The sequence below is a fragment of the Phaenicophaeus curvirostris genome, chromosome 13, assembly GCF_032191515.1.
Source record: "Phaenicophaeus curvirostris isolate KB17595 chromosome 13, BPBGC_Pcur_1.0, whole genome shotgun sequence".
Taxonomy (NCBI): Eukaryota; Metazoa; Chordata; class Aves; order Cuculiformes; family Cuculidae; genus Phaenicophaeus; species Phaenicophaeus curvirostris.
Window position 1 is genome coordinate 3,277,205 of NC_091404.1, and position 18,160 is coordinate 3,295,364.

Consider the following 18,160-nt stretch of genomic DNA (forward strand, 5'->3'; position numbering starts at 1 on the left):
TGTTTTAAGACAGCTAGTGGCTGCAAGGTCTGTTGGGAAGAGAGCCTGTAACCGTACGCTAGCTACAAACAGCTCTCAGTTATCAAGGATAATGCAGAGGGAAGAAAAAGGGAAGAGCAGTGGGGAGGGAATGACCCAGATAAGGCAAAACCGCAAATAATATAAAACAGATGTAAACTAAACTACAGAAAATATAGTTAGAGCATTCCGCTTTGAAAAACTTCTCCAAAGGGGTCTGCAAGGGGCAGGAGCAGCTTTAGGCAGTGGTGGGAAGAGGCGAGTCTGGCGCAGGCAGCAGATTTCTGAGACGTGTGTGGGAGACATGGATATTAGCACCACAGCTAACCCACCCACAGATCATGGAGACCCCAAGGATGCAGATTTTTCCTTGTCTTCTGTATGCTCCTAGCAGGCAGCAGGTAGGCACGGTTCATTGTATAGAGGCTGTAGCCACCAAAAGGACTTCTGCCCAGCTGCTTCGAATCACAGCACACAACATGAGTTCTCCCCAGCAGGTTTTAGAGGCCAGGGACTCAGCTGCGAGCTAGCACAAGAGGATGGGAAATCAGGCCAGGTCTCTGGATTACCGCCCCTTCCCAAAGCGCTGGGGGCCAGGCTGCCAATGATCTCAGTTTCCACACCAGCACCACAGAGGACATGCTGAGTATCAACAGGTTTCAGAGAAATCCAGCACAGCCGTCCAGCAGAATAGCACAAGATTCAGAAGTTTTATGGATGCGTCACTTTTCTAAGGCTGTTTCCCCTCTAGAAGCTACTTTTGAAGCAGTATTTGTGCAGAGATGCTGTGTAAGTACCAAGTGTTATTACTTTGACTGTCATGATGGTCAGCGGATAAAGAGGTGCAAAAAAATGCCTGCAGGGCTATGCAGCTCATGGTGCTGGGAGGGACCCACCAGATACCCTGTCATCTGGCACATGGCTCCTATGGGAATTGGTTTTGAATCCTCCAGTGTAAATTTGCTTCCAGATTTCTGCAAACATGCAAGCATGAAAAAACCTCTTCCAGGAAATTTCATTACCAGGGTGCTTTAATCTCACACGAGTTTTGTGAGAACAGGGAAAATGAGAGGCAGAATGGGAAAGTGCTCAGAATCTTGCAGTCAATTAACAGGGCAGTTTGAAAAGTGTTATTGAGCTGTACACATAAATGTGGGGATTAGCTAGCAGCAGTACGTAACTGTCTGCCTCTCTCTGTGGAATGTTGGAACCTTTGTTACCATTTGTTATTAAAAGCATAGGTTAGCGAGAAATACAAAAGTATTCATCACACTAGTCCTTCTATAGAAACAAACAGAAATGTATCTGTCAGCTGCTAGGTGCCCAGGAGAGCTTCAGCCCAGGGAAAAAAAGCCATATAAGTTAAGGAAGATGATGGAGAATGTTCTGTATGAGCTAAGACCCTAGAAGAATACAGATCTGCTATCTTGTTCCAGAAGAGAAGCAACACAATCAACAGAAACAAAAGTCCTCTTGGGTAACCAAAAGTGGTGCCAGTGCTGAGGAACTCCAGAGGGATCTCACAAAAGCAGCTGAGTGCACATACAGTCGGCAGGTGAGCTTTAGTCCAGATAAATGTAAGGTAACACATCTACAGAAAAAAAATATGAACTATGCTTAAATGATGCTGAATCTGGATGTGGCACTCACTGCAAAAGCACAGAGCAGGGCACCAAAAATGATCCCAGGCACGGAGCAGCTGCTGTTGGAGGAGAGACTGGAAAAGCTGTTTACCATGTGCTTTACGGATGCTGTGCTGACACAAGAAGAGATGCGTGGGGGCAGGGATGAAAGTGGTAGAGGAAATGTCAAACTGCTTCGTTTGGCAGCTCTGATGGCTTCTGGCTGCTTAAAACAAATGTAACAGCAGTTTCACACTGTATCTTGGAAGCAGACCAATCAATTTCTAGTTCCTTCGCTGATACAGTTCAACCAAAAATTCTTAAGCGCTAGCCCAGGCTTCTTGTGATTTTCAACAGAGCTTGGTTCCACTGTGTGCAGAAATCTCTGTCCAGAGAGAAGGGGAACACAGCATATTCCCCAAAGGTTTAAACCTATTCTCCAGCACTTCCCTACCCCTCTAATCATAACTTTTAGGCTCTGATTCTGAAAGAATTCAAGTAAGATATAGAAAAGCCAGAAGTTTCCCTATCTGATCCTTATCTGATTTTCAAGATTGTCAGAACAGTCTTTTGCACTATGTGAGACTGCATAACCCTTGGCGTGTAGAGTAAGAATTGGTTTTAGAACCAATTGTTTGTGCACAATGTACTTCTATTTAGCTAAGAAAACCATGTTTTCAATTCAAGTTCTCTTGGAAAAAAACAATAGCTTAAATTAGAGGGAGAATGTTTGCAAAACTCAGAGCAGCTTTGAAAACATTTGGATGATTCTGGAGGTTTCACTGACCACTCCTCGGGCTGATCCATGTGCCTTTGCATGTTGCACAGAGATTGTTATATCCACACCAAACTTTTTACAGATTTATTTATTGGTCTCTGTTGCTTTTGGCCATGGTTTTTATATGACTTGCTATTTTTATTGTTGTTGGCAATCCTACATCTTCAGAGATGAAGCATTCTAAAAATAAAAATATTTGCCATTACCATAGTGTTTTTCATATGAGGATGTCAAACGGCTTTTAAAACTGGGTATAATTATTCCTCATGCAAAAGGAGTCACAGATGAGCAGAGACAGAGCAATCTTTCAAAGATCCAAACATGTTGGGGAAATTGTGATTGTTGCCACTCCTTCCCCTTCTGCCTAGCGCTGGCAAAACTTTCTTCTGGGTCATTCTGCCCCTCCACTCTGCTCTCATGAGACCCCATCTGGAGTATTGTGTCCAGTTCTGGAATCCCCAACACAAGGATATGGAATGTTGGAACAGAGGAGGCCATGAAGATGATCAGAGGAAAGAAGCACCTCTGACAGGTGCTTCAGGACAGGCTGAGAGCATTGGGATTGTCCAGCCCGGAGAAGAGAAGGCTCCAGAAAGACCTTAGAGCAGCTCCCAGCCCTGAAAGGGGCTCCAGGAAAGCTGGGGAGGGACTTTTTACAAGTGAAAGGATGAGGGAGAATGGCTTTAAATTGGAAGGGGGAAGAGTTCAATTAGACATTAGGAAGAAATTCTTCACAATGATGGTGGTGAGGCCCTGGCCCAGGTTGCCCAGGGAAGCTTTGGCTTCTCCATCCCTGGAGGTGTTCAAGGCCAGGCTGGATGGGGCTTGGAGCCCCTGATCCAGTGGGAGGTGTCCCTGCCCCTGGCAGGGGGTGGAACTGGATGAGGTCCCTTCCAACCCAAGCCATTCTATGATTCTAGGAATTTGCAACAGTTACATTTACCTCCAGCTGGTTTTGCACAGCATTTTGGTATGATGGTGGTGTGGCCGGAGAGGAACAGCTCAGTGCTGAGTAGAAACGCTAACTGTGGCACTGGGAAACACTGGCTGCTTTGGCAGATGCTGGGATAAAACTCATAGCTGGTGCCTTGCATTCACATCTCCCGCTCCTGAATGTGTTCCAAACAACAACAGATTGATCTCTGCAGCTTTGTCTCACTGCCTTTGTTCTTTGTGGCAAACTTGGAGCCCGAAGACCAGTTCTCACACCATACTAAGCAAAAGTAGGAGTTTAACCACCTTTTTTTGCTTCCAGTGCCCTCATAGTTGGGAAAGGCAAAGAAAATGCGTCTCTGCAGGAGATGAGAAAGGAACAGAATGACATGTGATATTCATGAGGAACCAGCCTTTCTTGGGGTGCTTGGGATTTCACCTTGTGTGGAGCCTGGTCATGGGTAAAATGTGTTAAAACTTGACCATGTGCTTCAACAGGAACTTTGGGAGATGTTGTTCGGGGACAAGCCTGCTGTTTTAGCACTGTAATTGTACCCAGCACAGAGTTGTTCTGATCCAGAGGTCAAAGGGGAAGGAAGTATCCTCAAATGCTATTGCAACAGCTGTAATAAATCATATTTGAGTCTATTTTGGGATGTAAGGGAGGCGACCATTTAAATATAAAGTTCAATTTGGTTTTACACTGTACAGATTGCACTGTTTCTGTATTTCCTGTCCCTAATTTTGTTGCATTGCTGTTCATGAAAACCCTGTAAGGAGCACATATCCTCTTCAACTTTTAGCATATTTTGTAAGGCTCGTGGAATACTCTCCCTCAGGAGCCCATAGTAGATGACGTGGAAAGTACAATGTGTATGAGAGAACATCGCTGCAGGCAAGCAACTCAAATAGAATGGAAACATCTTGGCCTCATAAAAAAGTTTGTGCTTTGGAAACTGAGCTGTCCTCCCTTCCCCACAGATATTCCCACGAGGTCAGAGCTGGAGGAAGGGGCGTGTGGAAGGATGCGGCACGCACTGTCACCGCTGACAGTGTGGTTCACGCGCAACATAAACAGAGCTCCAAGCATGCTTCATCAGCACTTTTCAATGGTGCTCAATTTATAGAATCATAGAATTGTTTGTTTGGAAAAGACCTTTGAGATCATTGAGTCCAACTGTACCTGTCCACTACTAAACCGGATCCCTCTTTTAAACCCCTCCAGGGATGGGGACTCCATCACTGCCCTGGGCAGCTGTGCCAGTGTCTGAGAAGCCTTTTGGTGAAGAAATTTCCCTTCAAACCCAAACTAAACCTCCCCTGGTGCAACTTGAAGGCATTTCCTCTCATCCTATCATTTCTTACTTGAGAGAAGAGCCCAGGACCCACCGCCTTCCAACCTCCTTTCTGGGAGCTGCAGAGAGCAATGAGGTCTCCCCTCAGTCTCCTTTTCTCCAGGATAAACAGCCCCAGGTCCCTCAGCAGCTCCCAGAACCGCTGTTCTCCAGCCCCTTCCCAAGGGCTGTTTACCCCTGAGACACATTTGCTGTGGGTAGACACTCTGTGAAGGGCACAATGGTGCCTTGGAAACGTTTCTCACTCCTCTCCTCCCGGGTTCACAACAGGCACCATTGTCACTTGCAGCACGGTGCTCTGAAAGAGCCCTTTCTGCTGAAGGAAGGACATGCCATGCAGGACAGTGGAGGATTCCATGCAGCGAATCACTGTCTGACTCCATCCTTGTTGGAAAAACCCATCTGTGGGTCCTTGCAACCCCTGGGTCTCAGGAAAGGCAATGTTCCAGCATGCACCTTTGAGGTGTTTGGGTGTTCTGGGGTGGCTGTGGTGTCCCTCCCAGGGGGGCTGGAGATGTCCCCCAGCTCAATCCCGTGGCAATAGTGCCTTCCCCTTGCTTTGCCCTGGCCTCCCTGGGGGCTTGGTGATGTCCCCCAGCTCCCCAACTTGATCTCTCATGAGCCAAAACAAGGCAAAGCGCAAGGTCCTGCACCTGGGTCGGGGAAATCCTTCGTTTCAATACAGGATGAAAAGATTTAGAGCAGCCCTGCAAAAAAAAAGGGCTTGAGGGTCCTGGTAGATGAGAAGCTCAACATGAGCTGGCAACATGCACACACAGGCTAGAAAGCCAACCACGTCCTGGGCTGCATCCCAAGCAGTGGGACCAGCAGGGTGAGGAGGGGATTCTGACCAGACAGTAGAGACTCGGCTCTGGTGAGACCCCAGCTGGATTCCTGTGTCCAGTTCTGGAATCCTCAGCACAGGGAGGACACGGAGCTGTTGGAGTGAGCCCAGAGGAGGTCATGGAAATGATCCGAGGGCTGGAGAACCTCCTGTATGAGGACAGGCTGAGAGAGTTGGGGTTGTTCAGCCTGGAGAAGAGAAGGCTGCGGAGAGACCTTCGAGCAGCTTCCAGTGCTGAAAGGGGCTCCAGGAAAGCTGGGGAGGGGCTCTGGATCACGGAGGGCAGGGATTGGATGAGGGGGAACGGCTTTCAGCTGCGAGAGGGGAGATTGAGATGAGATCTTAGGCAGAAATGTTTTGGTGTGAGTGCAGGGAGGCCCTGGCCCAGGCTGCCCAGGGAAGCTGTGGCTGCCCCATCCCTGGAGGGGTTCAAGGCCAGGTTGGATGGGGCTTGGAGCCCCTGATGCAGTGGGAGGTGTCCCTGCCCATGGCAGGGGGTGGGACTGGATGGGCTTTGAGGTCCCTTCCAACCCAAACCATTCTGTGCTTCTATGATTCTCTTCTATGAGGCTTTGCCCGCGCCCCCGGGCGGAGCTGAGTGTGGGAACGGAAAATCGCGGAACGCTCGGTGCGCGGCGCGGTGCGCGGCCGGCGCCGTCTGTGCGTGGCGCCACCTGCGGCCCCGCTGCCGCTGTCAGTCGGGCGGTGCGGCCCAACATGGCGGCGGGGCCGGCGGCCGCGCGGCGCGCATGGACGCGCTGATGACGGTCCGGAGACTCGCCTCCATCTGTACCATGGTGAGAGCCGGGGGCGGGGAGAGAGGACCGGCTGGGACCGGCCGTCGGGGCGGGACCGGCCACCGGGGCGGCAGCGGCGCCCATGGCGGGGGGAGGCCCCGTCCCGGCGATGTAGGGGTGAGGGAGTTGCCCCCGTCCCTGCGATATGGGGCTGAGGGGATCCCTGTCCCCTCGATGTGGGGCTGAGGGGGGTCACATCTCTGCGATATGGGGCTGAGGGGATCCCCGTCCCCTCGATGTGGGGCTGAGGGGGGTCACATCTCTGCGATATGGGGCTGAGGGGATCCCCGTCCCCTCGATGTGGGGCTGAGGGGGGTCACATCTCTGCGATATGGGGCTGAGGGGATCCCCGTCCCCTCGATGTGGGGCTGAGGGGGGTCACATCTTTGCGATGTGGGGCTGAGGGGATCCCCGTCCCCACGATGTGGGGCTGAGGGGGATCCCCATCACCGCAATGTGAGGTTCAGAGGGGTCCTTGTCCCCGCGATGTGGGGCTGAGGGGATCCCCGTCCCCGCGATGTGGGGTTGAGAGGGGTCCCTGTCCCCGCAGTGTGGGGCTGAGGGGGATCCCCCGTCCCCGCAGTGTGGGGCTGAGGGGTTGGAGCAGCGATGCTTCATCCCTGGCAGGGGGCAGGGAGAGCCCGCTGGGCTCCTGGGGGTGTCAGCTGCTGGCAGGACCACAGCTGGAGCAGGTGGGTGCATTTCTTTGAATGGGAGGAACGAAGCGACTGAACGTGAGTTCTTTTCCTGGCTCAGATCACAGTCACTTGTGATAACTAGGCTCAGTTTAAAGATTGTCTTACTAGTTTAGAACAGCTCTGCAATCACTTCATGTGGATACCTATAGCATGGGATCATCTGCGTGGCCAACGAGGGAGACTGATGATTGCATGATTATGCAGAATTTTTAATGAAGTTACTTTGCTACGTAAGTAGAGGCTGGCAAGGGGGTTGTCTAGCACTAAAACGCCGCTGACTCAAAGTTAAATATTGCGTCTGGTTAATGACACACTATCAGAACACTTCCTAAAGATCCTTACTGTCAGGATTTTGATCAGCTTGAGCTGTAACACGCGTCTGAACTGCTGAAACCCAGTGCAGAGTCAGGCAGTGGGCATTCAGGTTTGTTTTTTCACAGTCCCACATCCACAGAATCACAGAACTGGAAGAAACCCACAAGGGTCATTGAGTCCAGCTCCTGTCCCTCCACAGGACGACCACAACCTTCACACTGTGGGTCCCAGGGCCTTGGCCAAATGCTTCTGCAATATTGTCAGGCTCAGTGCTGTGACTGCTGCCCTGGGGAGCTGTTCCAGGGCTCTACTACCCTCTGGGAGAAGGGCCTTTTTATGATGTCCAACCTAACCCTCCCCGACACATCTTCCTGCCAATCCGAATAGCTCCAAATGGTCAAACCTCAGTTTTAGATCTCACTTGAAATAGGAGCGAACCAGAGCATAGGTGGCAGTGTCAGAGGGTCTCTTGAGTACTGATTGGCTGAGACAATTTTACTCCTGTGTGAAGGGTGCAGGGTTTGTCTGTAAGCACTGACCGACTGGGTTTGGTTGCCTTGAGATCCAGCTGAACCAGGCCACAGAGGTGCTGTACACAGCTGGGTGTTTGGAGTTTCACAGTAATAATGAGAGAGATTAATTTATTTTTTAAAAATCAGTGGCAATGAATAACTGTTCTTAAAGTTTATTCCAGAAGGCTTCCCAGAGCATCATACTTCACTAATCTCACTGGATTTTATTTCAACGTAATTGGTATTTTTTAATTGCCCATCACAAACACAGGTGAAATTAAGGTGGCATGACTTCGGTGTGGAGCTCTGCCACAGAGGCTGGTGGTTGACTCAATCCCATGTAATGTTTTGGATGCATTCCTGAGATCAGCTGACTGAGCCTATGATTAAGAGGGCAAATGTAAGGCGAGGCATTTTCCTGTGCATACGTAGCCAGAGCTGAATGCAGCCGTTCCAGCATTTGTGATTTGGTTTTAGAGACTTTGGCTCCCTGTTCTCAGTCTTGGACTCGTGTTTGCTCCTGTGCTCACCTTGGTTTTGGTTGGGATGATAGAGGGAAGCAAAGCTGGTATTTGTAGCCTGCTCATGTCCATTCTGGAGCACTGTGGCTTTTCAGGAAAAGCCTCTTCACACTGTAGCAGGGAAGCAGGTTCTCCTTACTGATTTTGCTTCAAGTGAGAGCTTTCTGTTTCATTTCTCTGCAGAAAATATTGAGCTGCCAGCACTAAATAATTGTACAAAACTTGCTCCCAAGTTTCTTATAGAGCTCTTTGATGAAATGCTGTGGAATTTTTCAGCATCACTATGTTAGGAGCAGGTATAGTTCACATAAACTTACTTTCAATCTGACTGTTTTTTCTGTAGTGACCCCAGGAAAATTAAGGTCTGGGTTCTATATTTTAAAATTGAATCTGTTTATTTGCATCTTCTTTAGTTAATGTCTAGTACGGAAAAATACTGTTTGCTTTGTCATAATGCATTAATGAAGTCCCTTTGGGAAACTAGTTTCTTCAGGATTATGCTAATACATCATGATTGTACAGCCCCTTGCACTTTTTAGTAAAACATGCAGTTTTTACCAGCACCGTGCTTCAGGCAAGAAAACAAACACCGGTTTATGACATTCTTAGACCCCTCAGTCAGCCAGCATCACCAGGTCTGGCGTTTGTGACTTCTTGTCTCAGATATCCCACTCTGCACACCCCGTCTCTGAAATCACTTCCAGGTTTCTGCAGTGGGAATTGGCTTTCCCATGCCTCAAGATCATTTCATTTCCTTGATGTGAGCACTGTCTTTCTTTCCACGATGGCACAAAGTTCATGTGGCAGCGATACCATCGCCAAGGTCGGAAACTCATAGGAAATCCCTGCTCATTCGACTGTGATTCAGCACCTGGTACAGCTGCTGGTGCCACGCGGCAAGGCACATCCATAGCCAAGAGATTCCAACAAGTGCTCCCTTTCTCTGTCCCTTTGACTTAATTTTGTTTCCCAGCTCTTACTTTTGCATTGGACTCCAGGAGGTTTAGTTTTCTTTTTGCAAGTAACTGGAAAATTAACTGGGAAAGTGAAACAGAAAGCACCATTTAGGTCTTCTATTACTCTTCATGAAAAATGTACAGCTCCTGTATAAAAAGTGTTTAAAAGCAATGTCTTTGTAGTTCTGTTGCATGTGCATGGCCGTGGGCAGATGTGAAAGTTCTCCTGGCTGTGGGGAGAGAGGAAAGAGGGCTGAATTTCCATGATCTGCCTCACCTAATCCAGACCTTGCCTGCTGCACTCCAAGGGGCTGACACAGGCAGTTTAGAACTGAGTTTTTCCTTTGGGAGTCAGAGAGTTTGTTGCATTGACAAGAACTTTTATTTTAGTTGGAGAAGCGATACAGAACACTGGAATGGAGCAAGGTGTGAAGTGCAGACCTGATCTTTTCCTCTCTGACAGCTAGGATTGTGGAAAGTCTGTCATAAGCTGCCAGCAGAAATATTGGTGTTACCCAGCATGCTGATGAAGGACACTTCCCTAGGTCTGTGGCTAATTGCTTGACAAACCAGTAAGACGTGCCTGAGGAGCTCCAATCCAGTATACACATTGGTGGGAGTCCTACTCCACTCCTCTGAATCAGTGCAGCATGGATGTAATTATTAACCTCATCTGGAGCAAAGATGACTTAATCATTTGTAATAGATTTCCATTTGCCACCTGAATAACTTTGACTGTTTGCTTCAAGCAGGGCTTTCACATCACTGATGTGCAGTGTTTGCCCTGCTGCTGTTCCACCTGAGTTTGTAGAACTCTGGTTTGGCTTTGTCAGAGAAATAGCTGGGAAGGTGTCACCGAGGAAGTGGAAGGAGAAGAGGATAACAGTGAAGTTAGCTAAGCAGAGTTCTGTTCCCAGCAGTGCTCTGCTGCTTGGTGGCCTTGCTAAGCTGAAGGAAACAAATATTCATCTTTGTGCTTAGAACCCAGCTGGAGAATAACGTGTAACCCCTTGCAAACCAGTCCGTAGGGTAATTCCGTGGAAGGTGTTTCCATGCGCTCTTCTGGCTCCTGTTTTGTACTGTGTGTGGTGGGTAGCTGGCGATGCACTCTCCAGGTTTTTGACTCCTGGTTTTTGTGTTTTAGCCGTCTGGAGCTACAGGCCTGTGGAAAGCAGCCAGCCCCTGCCTGTCCCTCTGAGCTAGCGCAGGTGATGAGGACGCGGGCTGCCTTCTGATGGTTTTTTTGGAGATTTTACAAAGACCTGGATTACCATGTGGGCTAGTTTTTCTGCTATTCTGGGGTCTGTTTTCATCCCAGATTGTCTAGAAATTTCTAGATTTCATTACTTCACTGTCCCCAGGAAAAAGAGGGGTGTTAACTTTGTTCAGCCGTGGAGTAGAGGAAACTGTGGGCAGAGCATGGCTCGTTGGTTGGAATGAGATGTTACCTGTGCCAAAGGGGCTCTACTGCAGAGCTGTTAGGATTTAAAAATGAGGTGTGAGTACCTGGGGAAAGATGTTAGAATAACAGAGTGTGGATAGGTCAAGAGGTGCTCTATTATTACTTAATCTTTCTTATTTGTTCTGTAATAAGGATTTATAGAAAATGCTTTTAAAGCGTTGAATCTGTCTGTATTTATACGCACATCACTTGGTATCCCGTTCCTACAAAAAAATAACTGGCTCTCAGGATTTGCCCTGACAGATGCCTGTTTGGGAGATTCCTGGACTTGTTGCCAAAATACAGGGCTGCACTCTAGATCATTGTTTTGTTTTTCTCTGTCATATTTTATATTTTCAGCTCCTTTCGTAGTGATTTATCCCCTTAATCTCTTGTGTCCCAAGCTGTCACTGTATACATTTGGACCCATTGATGGGCCTTGTGACTGGATTTACAGCTTGTTCATAAATCTGTAGTGTTGTGTTTTGCCTTCCATGAGCACCCACTGCCTCACTTTATATGGTATTGCTCCTCTGCTGTCTATCCTTATCACCAGCTCACAGAAGAATGGGACTGGTAAGCTCTGGACCTCGAGTGAGCCTGTAGATCTGTCTGTGCTTGTTCTTTTAGAGGACCACAAAGCTGAGGAACACCTGAGAGCTGTCCTGGCAAGACTTCTACACTCTTATGCGTGTTACTGGTTGTTCAAGACAAACCTGGGGTCAGGAGAACTCTTGCAGAGCTCATGAAGCAGCTGTGAGCACTCTGGTAGTCTCTGAGACAGTGCCTAAGGGGGAAAGAGGTTGCACGCAGTACCACATCCCAGGGTCGAGACTCTAGGCAGTAAGTTCTGTACTTCCTACCCTTAATCCAGCATCCTTACTGTATTTCATTTTCCTGGAGCCCAGCTTTACTACCTAATAATAAAAGGCATAGAATTACAGTTTGGCAAGTGTATGTGCCTTGTTCTGCCTTTGTGATGCATGGATCCTGTGGGCCTTGCAGGACCAGATCCCGATGCAATAAACATTTACGTGAGCACTTTACAAACCAGTCAACATTAATTTATTAAAAAATGCTCTAATTAAGCATTCAAGTTTTAAATACTTCATAATAGTAAAGTTATGTTCAAATATAGCATTTTCTGATGGCACTGGTGTCTCCGCGATATTGGCAGTAGCCGCAGTGTTCCACGAGCTTTACTCCCTACCAAAGTGTGGGCAAGGCCAGCCTTTCCTGTGTGCCCTGAGCAGTTGTATCTTTAGATTTCTATGGACTGTATAGAGAGAGTGTTTTAAAATAAGCGATTCTCTTTAGCTTGTTCGAAGTAATCTGGTGATGAGATTAGTCTTGTTTGTATTTTAGATAGGGTTAAAGCAGCTGCGATATATAGGCAGCCGTAGGAAACTGCAGTTTAAACGTTATCAAATTAACAGATAGGAATCGGTCCTGAGCTTCAGGAGCAGCAGTCCATACCATCCAGAGATTAAGAGTCCTCTTCTGAAAATCTCCTGTTGTCTACATGCAAGCTGTAAATCATAGAATCATAGAATAACCAGGTTGGAAGAGACCCACCGGATCATCGAGTCCAACCATTCCCATCAATCACTAACCCATGTCCCTTAGCACCTCGTCCACCCGTCCCTTAAACACCTTCAGGGAAGGTGAATCAACCACCTCCCTGGGTAGCCTGTTCCAGTGCCCAATGACCCTTTCTGTGAAAATTTTTTTGCTAATGTCCAGCCTAAATCTCCCCTGGCAGAGCATGAGGCCTTTCCCTCTTGTCCTGTCCCCTGTCACTTGGGAGAAGAGGCCATCACCCTCCTCTCTACAACCCTCCTCTCTACAAATGGAACATCTGGTGGTGGAGTACCCCAAAATGAGCACAGCTACAACTTACTTGAACTTCTGGTAGATGTTGGCAGGATCTGTATTAAAACCAGAAACAAACTGCAAGTTTGAGGATGTGGTTTTTTTGAAAAGTTAAGAAGGGCTTCACACTTCTAGGTACTTCCTTTTCTTGTCCTTTAAGCAACTGCTCCATCCTTATTAGCATTTAGAGAACTCCAGTAGCATTTGTTTGATAAGCATACTGTCTGCTTAGCTGTCTCTCTTTTTCCATGTCCTTTGAAGAAACCAAACAAATCTTTAGTATTTTGTCCCATTATGCTGAGTAGTAATGGCTATAGAGTGGGTACAGATCCACAGACAATCTGTGGTTGCAGGGCTGGAACACTTCTGCTGTGAGGACAGGCTGAGAGAGTTGGGGTTGTTCAGCCTGAAGAAGAGAAGACTTCTAGGAGACCTTGGAGCAGCTTCCAGTACTGAAAGGGGGCTTACAAGAAGGCTGGAGAGGGACTTTTTACAACAGCCTGTATTGATAGGATAAGGAGGAATGGATTAAATTGGAAGGGAGGATAGATAGACATTAGGAAGGAATTCTTTACAGTGAGGGTGGTGAGGCACTGGCACAAGTTTTCCAGAGAAGTTGTGTCTGCCCCATCCCTGGAGGTGTTCAAGGCCAGGTTGGATGGGGCTTTGAGCCCCTGATCCAGTGGGAGGTGTCCCTGACCATGGCAGGGGTAGAACTGGATGGGCTTTAAGGTCCTTTCCAACCCAAACCATGCTATGATTCTGTGATTTTCCTGCATAATTTCCAGAACTCTGGTAGTGTGGTTAGAGCACATTGGAAATGCTGCTTGCACTGTAGCCTCTTTTAGTGGCTATTTTAAAGGTTATAATTTTTTGTATCTTCACTTACTACCTATCTTCTTGCACCCTTCTTGAACCTTACTGCTCTTTCCCTCTTCCAGCCTGTCCCATAAGTGCGTCACACATCTCCCTCTACTGTTTCAGCAGTATCCCCAGTCTCTAGTAGAGAGTGGACTGTGCTAACTTGAGACACCCCAGCACTAAGTGAAGGCAGATGTGACCCCAGCCCCCTGTGAGGGGTGTGGGACAGCCGCCTGAGCCCTCCCGCTGCTCTCCTCATCCTTGAGAGGAGTGTGGCTCAGCAGAGGTAAATGCCATGAAGTGCTCTGCTCCCTCTCACCAGGTCTCCAGGCTGCTGCAAAGAGGACGGTGGGATCTTCCCACTCAGAACCCTTTCCCATCATGTGCTTTGTGGGATTTTTTTTCCCCCTCATTTTGTAGCTTCAGTGCCTCTCTACTCACTGTACAGCGTTGACCTGATTATTTTTGACAGAGCTCTGGGTAACAGCAGGGCTACTGACCCAGTGTTGTGCTAATTTTTATCTTTTCTTGATGAAGCTGGATCGGCAGCTGCTTCCTCCTCGTAAGGCCTGCTTGAATGCTTATCAGGACAGCGAGGGATTGCCTGTGTAACCATTCCCAAGGCTGCAAAGTTACTTTCAAAGCAGCAAACAGTAGGTACTTACAAGTGGAAGTGTGAATTCCTTCCGAGTGTGAAAGTGTTTGTTAAGGATAAGAAGCTTTGACTGGCAGCGTAGGTTAGTGTGTGATAACAGTCCACTGCTGCTCAGCCAGGTTTTGTAGAGGATCAGGATTTCACTGAAACTTGGTAAAATTCTTCTTACTAAAAAGAGAAAAAGTTATAACTTGAAGCAGGAGCTGTGTGGATGCTGGACAAGTGGGTTTCTTTCATCAGTTGCCCATAGTTCATGTTCTGAGCTGTGCAATTGTCATTGATCATTCCCAGCTGTTCTTCTGTTCAGAACTCTTCAACTCTGGGCCATAGCACAGCTTCTACTGTAAAGCTACTTATGTGTAGGAAATAGAAAAGTGATAACTTCTCTTCATCTTCCACCAATAACTGCTTACTGTAAAGCTACTTATGTGTAGGAAATAGAAAAGTGATAACTTCTCTTCATCTTCCACCAATAACTGCTTCCTGTGCCTCGTGTCAGAGAAGGGATGTGAGCCATTTGTCTGTAAGAGTGATTACAAATTCATGTAAGTTTAAGGGCACAGAAGTAGTGCAGCCTATGGAAACTGTGGATGCATTTCCAGTTTCTGAAATCAGTTAAGTCTGGTGCAGGCAAAATACTCATTTGCTTTGCAGTGGTAGTCACAGACTGTTTGTAGAGCTTGGGAGAGCCTGCAATGTCTGAGCATACATCTGCCTCCTCTCATTCTGGAGATGCAACAAGTTAGCAGTGTCATCTGACTAAGACATAGAGGTCTGCTAGTATCTTTTCCATTTGTATGGTGTGTTGAACTGGAAATAAATCTTTAAGACTTCTCTACTGAGGAAAAAGGACTCACAGCTCATAAATTGGAAGACTTGCTAGAGCTCTGTTCAGGTTTTGATGGGTCATTCCGTTCAAATTTCAGCTATACTGTGGGATCACTTCATCTGTGGTGACTTGCTTAGACAGCTACTTCAGGTGAGAGCTTTGAAAACTGATTTTTTTTTTTCCACATCCCATTTTACTGTACCATCCTTCTTAGCTTTACCAAACTCAACAAAACCTGCCTTAGAGACCTTTTGGTGTTCCTTGGGTAAATATTGGTTTTACTCAGTTACTCCTAGCTTCCCTGTATCTTTATCTAATGTTGGTATGATATCCTCACCAAGCTGGTGTGAAAAATGGAGAAAAACTTGAATATTAACAATTCCCTGTGCTTTTATTTGATACTTTAAAGTACAGTAAATGGGATTTTTTTAAAGGGTGTTCTTTCTCTTTTCTGATGAAACTCGGTGAGCACAAATGTTCTTGAGTAGGGCCTTTTTTAACTAGCTATAATGCATAACGTAAAATTACTGACAGAAATATTGCATTGCCAGTGTGCTGTGGTGGTCTGGGTCACCGTTAGCTGCTCCTGTTGTTCTGAACTGCTCCATCAGAGCTGGGTCAGATGAGCCGGGCACCTTCCAGTTTTTCTTTTTGGCTAGTAGTGCTGGCTCTGCAGCAGCCACTGAGCTGAGCTTTCTCCCTGTCTAGATTTCAAGTCGGTTCTGCCAGCAGGGGTGTGAACGGAACAGAGAAGCTCTGAAAAGTGCAGCCGACCTCCGAGACATCACTTACAGTCACAGGAACTTCTAAAAAATTACAAATCCTGGTTACAAGTTGCTGAAACTTCAACTGTCACCTCACCCACCAGTGTGGAAGTGTTAAATCTGCATCTCGGAGAGCCTAATTACATAAGGAAAACAATCTCACCACTTTGTTAAACCAGGGGGTGTTTTAATTGTCAGGTAATTAATTATGTGTTGACTGTATAAATTTGTGGTTTCTGGTCGCAGAGCTGTGTTCTGAAAATTTTATCATCTCTTCCTGAACCGGAACAGCAGAGTAGTTCCTTGAGAGCATTTCCTTGGGCCTCCAAGAAATCTCCTGAGTTCTGGGGGTTTCTAAGATGTATGTATTTGTCCTGCACTAGCAGTGAGAAGGCAGTTCTAACCTCATGCATTAAGCTTTGTGTTTACCTGCATTTAAGTGTACAGTATTTGCTCGGCTGTTTCATGCTGAGCAGACTCTGTTGGTCTATTAGTGATTTTTTTTACTTGACATTTTTTATTACTCCCACAACGTGTGTCATAGTTTACCAAACTGTGTTGATTTTCTTGTCATTTTAGATGTGTAACGTACTGTCGGATGCAGAGCAGTTTCTCTGTGGCACCCCAGACAAGACACATCTTTCTTGATTCCTCAAATAATCATATATAAGTGTTCCTGCTTGGGACACTTGCCACTTCAGTTAGGTTTTATTTCTAGATGAGAAATGTGACTTTTATCTTTCCAAAATTATGAAGTGTTTATTGTCTCTCAGAAGCAAGTGTTTGTGTGATCTGAGGCAGAAGTACTTATCCAGATGGAAAAATCTTGCAGCGGGGGTGGAAAATGCGTGTAACTCCTATCAGTCTGAGAACAAAGCTGCTTATTAGGTTTTGCTACAGTGAGACGTCGTTCATGCTGCATTGGGTTTGCTCTCCAGTTGGTTCATTTGCTACATGCAGGTTTTGTTGCAAAGATTATGGGTTGTGAGTGGTACAACTTCGACACCAGTTGTGCAGCTGCCCTCACAAACGTGTCCTGTGTTGCCATCTGGAGACATGGCTAAGGCCAGTTTGGGCTGTCACCAGAAAGGGATGTTTTCTCTACATCCTTGTTGCCTTGTGTAGTGTGGCTGTCCTAGACGTTGCCTCTCACGTGAAATTGCTCTTTGCTGTCTGCAGTGTGGTTATTTGATCGTGCTGTGCTGGGCACATGTGTTCCCTAGGGCCTCTTTAGTCTCTTGGGTACTATACAACTGGCAAGTTTGCATCTTTGGAACTATTGATGACCAGTTCGTAATTTTGGTTCTTCTCATGATTACTTTGAGTCCTGTTTTTGTAATTTTGGAATGCTAATTTAAAATATGGAATCATCGAGATTGGAAAAGCCATCTCAGCTCATCCAGTCCAACTGTAAGCCCAGCCCCCCTGTGCTCATTAAACCATGTCCCCAAGTGCTACATTTACATGGTTTTTGAACCCCTTCAGGGATGGAGACTCCACCACTCCCTGGGCAGCCTCTGCCAGTGCTTCACCACTCTTTTGGTAAAGGATTTTTTTCCTAACACACAATCTAAATCTTCCCTGGTGCAACTTGAGGCCATTTCCTCTCATCCTGTTGCTTGGGAGCCTGTCCTCTGACAAGAAACTTCAGAAACATTGCAACTAAGTGTTAGGTTAATTTAGCTTCTGTGGCTGATTGACTTTTAACTGCAGCATTTAGTTTACTGAGGAAACCTTCATTCTTTATCTGCCCCTGCAGGTAACTTACCTAAATGTACAAAGTTCGGGCTGTAGATACAGGGCAGCTCTTGAAAAAGAGACACGTGCAACCTGTCAGGTTAAGTGGGGGGGTAGCTGTAGATGTGGGTTTGCGGCTCAGTTGAATCGCAGCACTGATTTATGGTAGGTTCTGTAGTTCTGTATGGTTGGGTTCCTGTGATAGCTGTCTGGTTCTCTACAGCTTCCCCTGTGCTGTGTCGGAGAGCGTGGAGGAGGGGTGACAGCTGTTCAGAGACATTTCAACTGAGCTTCACAAGTGTGCAAGTTTTACACATATCCCTTCGTTAATCTCACGCAGCACGTAAGAGTAATGGAACTTCACTGAGTGGTCGGTTCTGATTTCAAGACTGGAAATCTTTCAAAGCCAGCATCATCTCTTATTCTGCAGTTACCTAGCATGCAGGTTATAGAATCATAGAATCACCAGGTTGGAAGACACCCACCGGATCATCGAGTCCAACCATTCCTGTCAGTCACTAAACCATGTCCCTCAGCACCTCGTCCACCTGTGCCTCTTACATTGTTCCTTACAGTCAGTGTTGATTGAACAACACAAGTGAGGACCTGAAGTACCTTTTTGGAGAGAGACACATTGGCAGTTCTTCCTTGC

At 46.9% G+C, this 18,160-nt stretch overlaps 1 protein-coding gene across 1 annotated transcript in view; it reads left to right on the forward strand.

Annotated features, from left to right (window-relative positions):
- Positions 1-6,163: 6,163 nt before the first annotated feature.
- The window catches only part of LOC138726273 (ubiquitin carboxyl-terminal hydrolase 12-like), a 32,600-nt gene continuing 20,603 nt past the window's right edge, over positions 6,164-18,160 (forward strand). Inside the window, exon 1 of the mRNA XM_069867897.1 lies at positions 6,164-6,347. Coding sequence (XP_069723998.1) covers positions 6,300-6,347 — 48 coding nt within the window. The 5' untranslated portion in view covers positions 6,164-6,299. The remainder of the gene's footprint in view (positions 6,348-18,160) is intronic.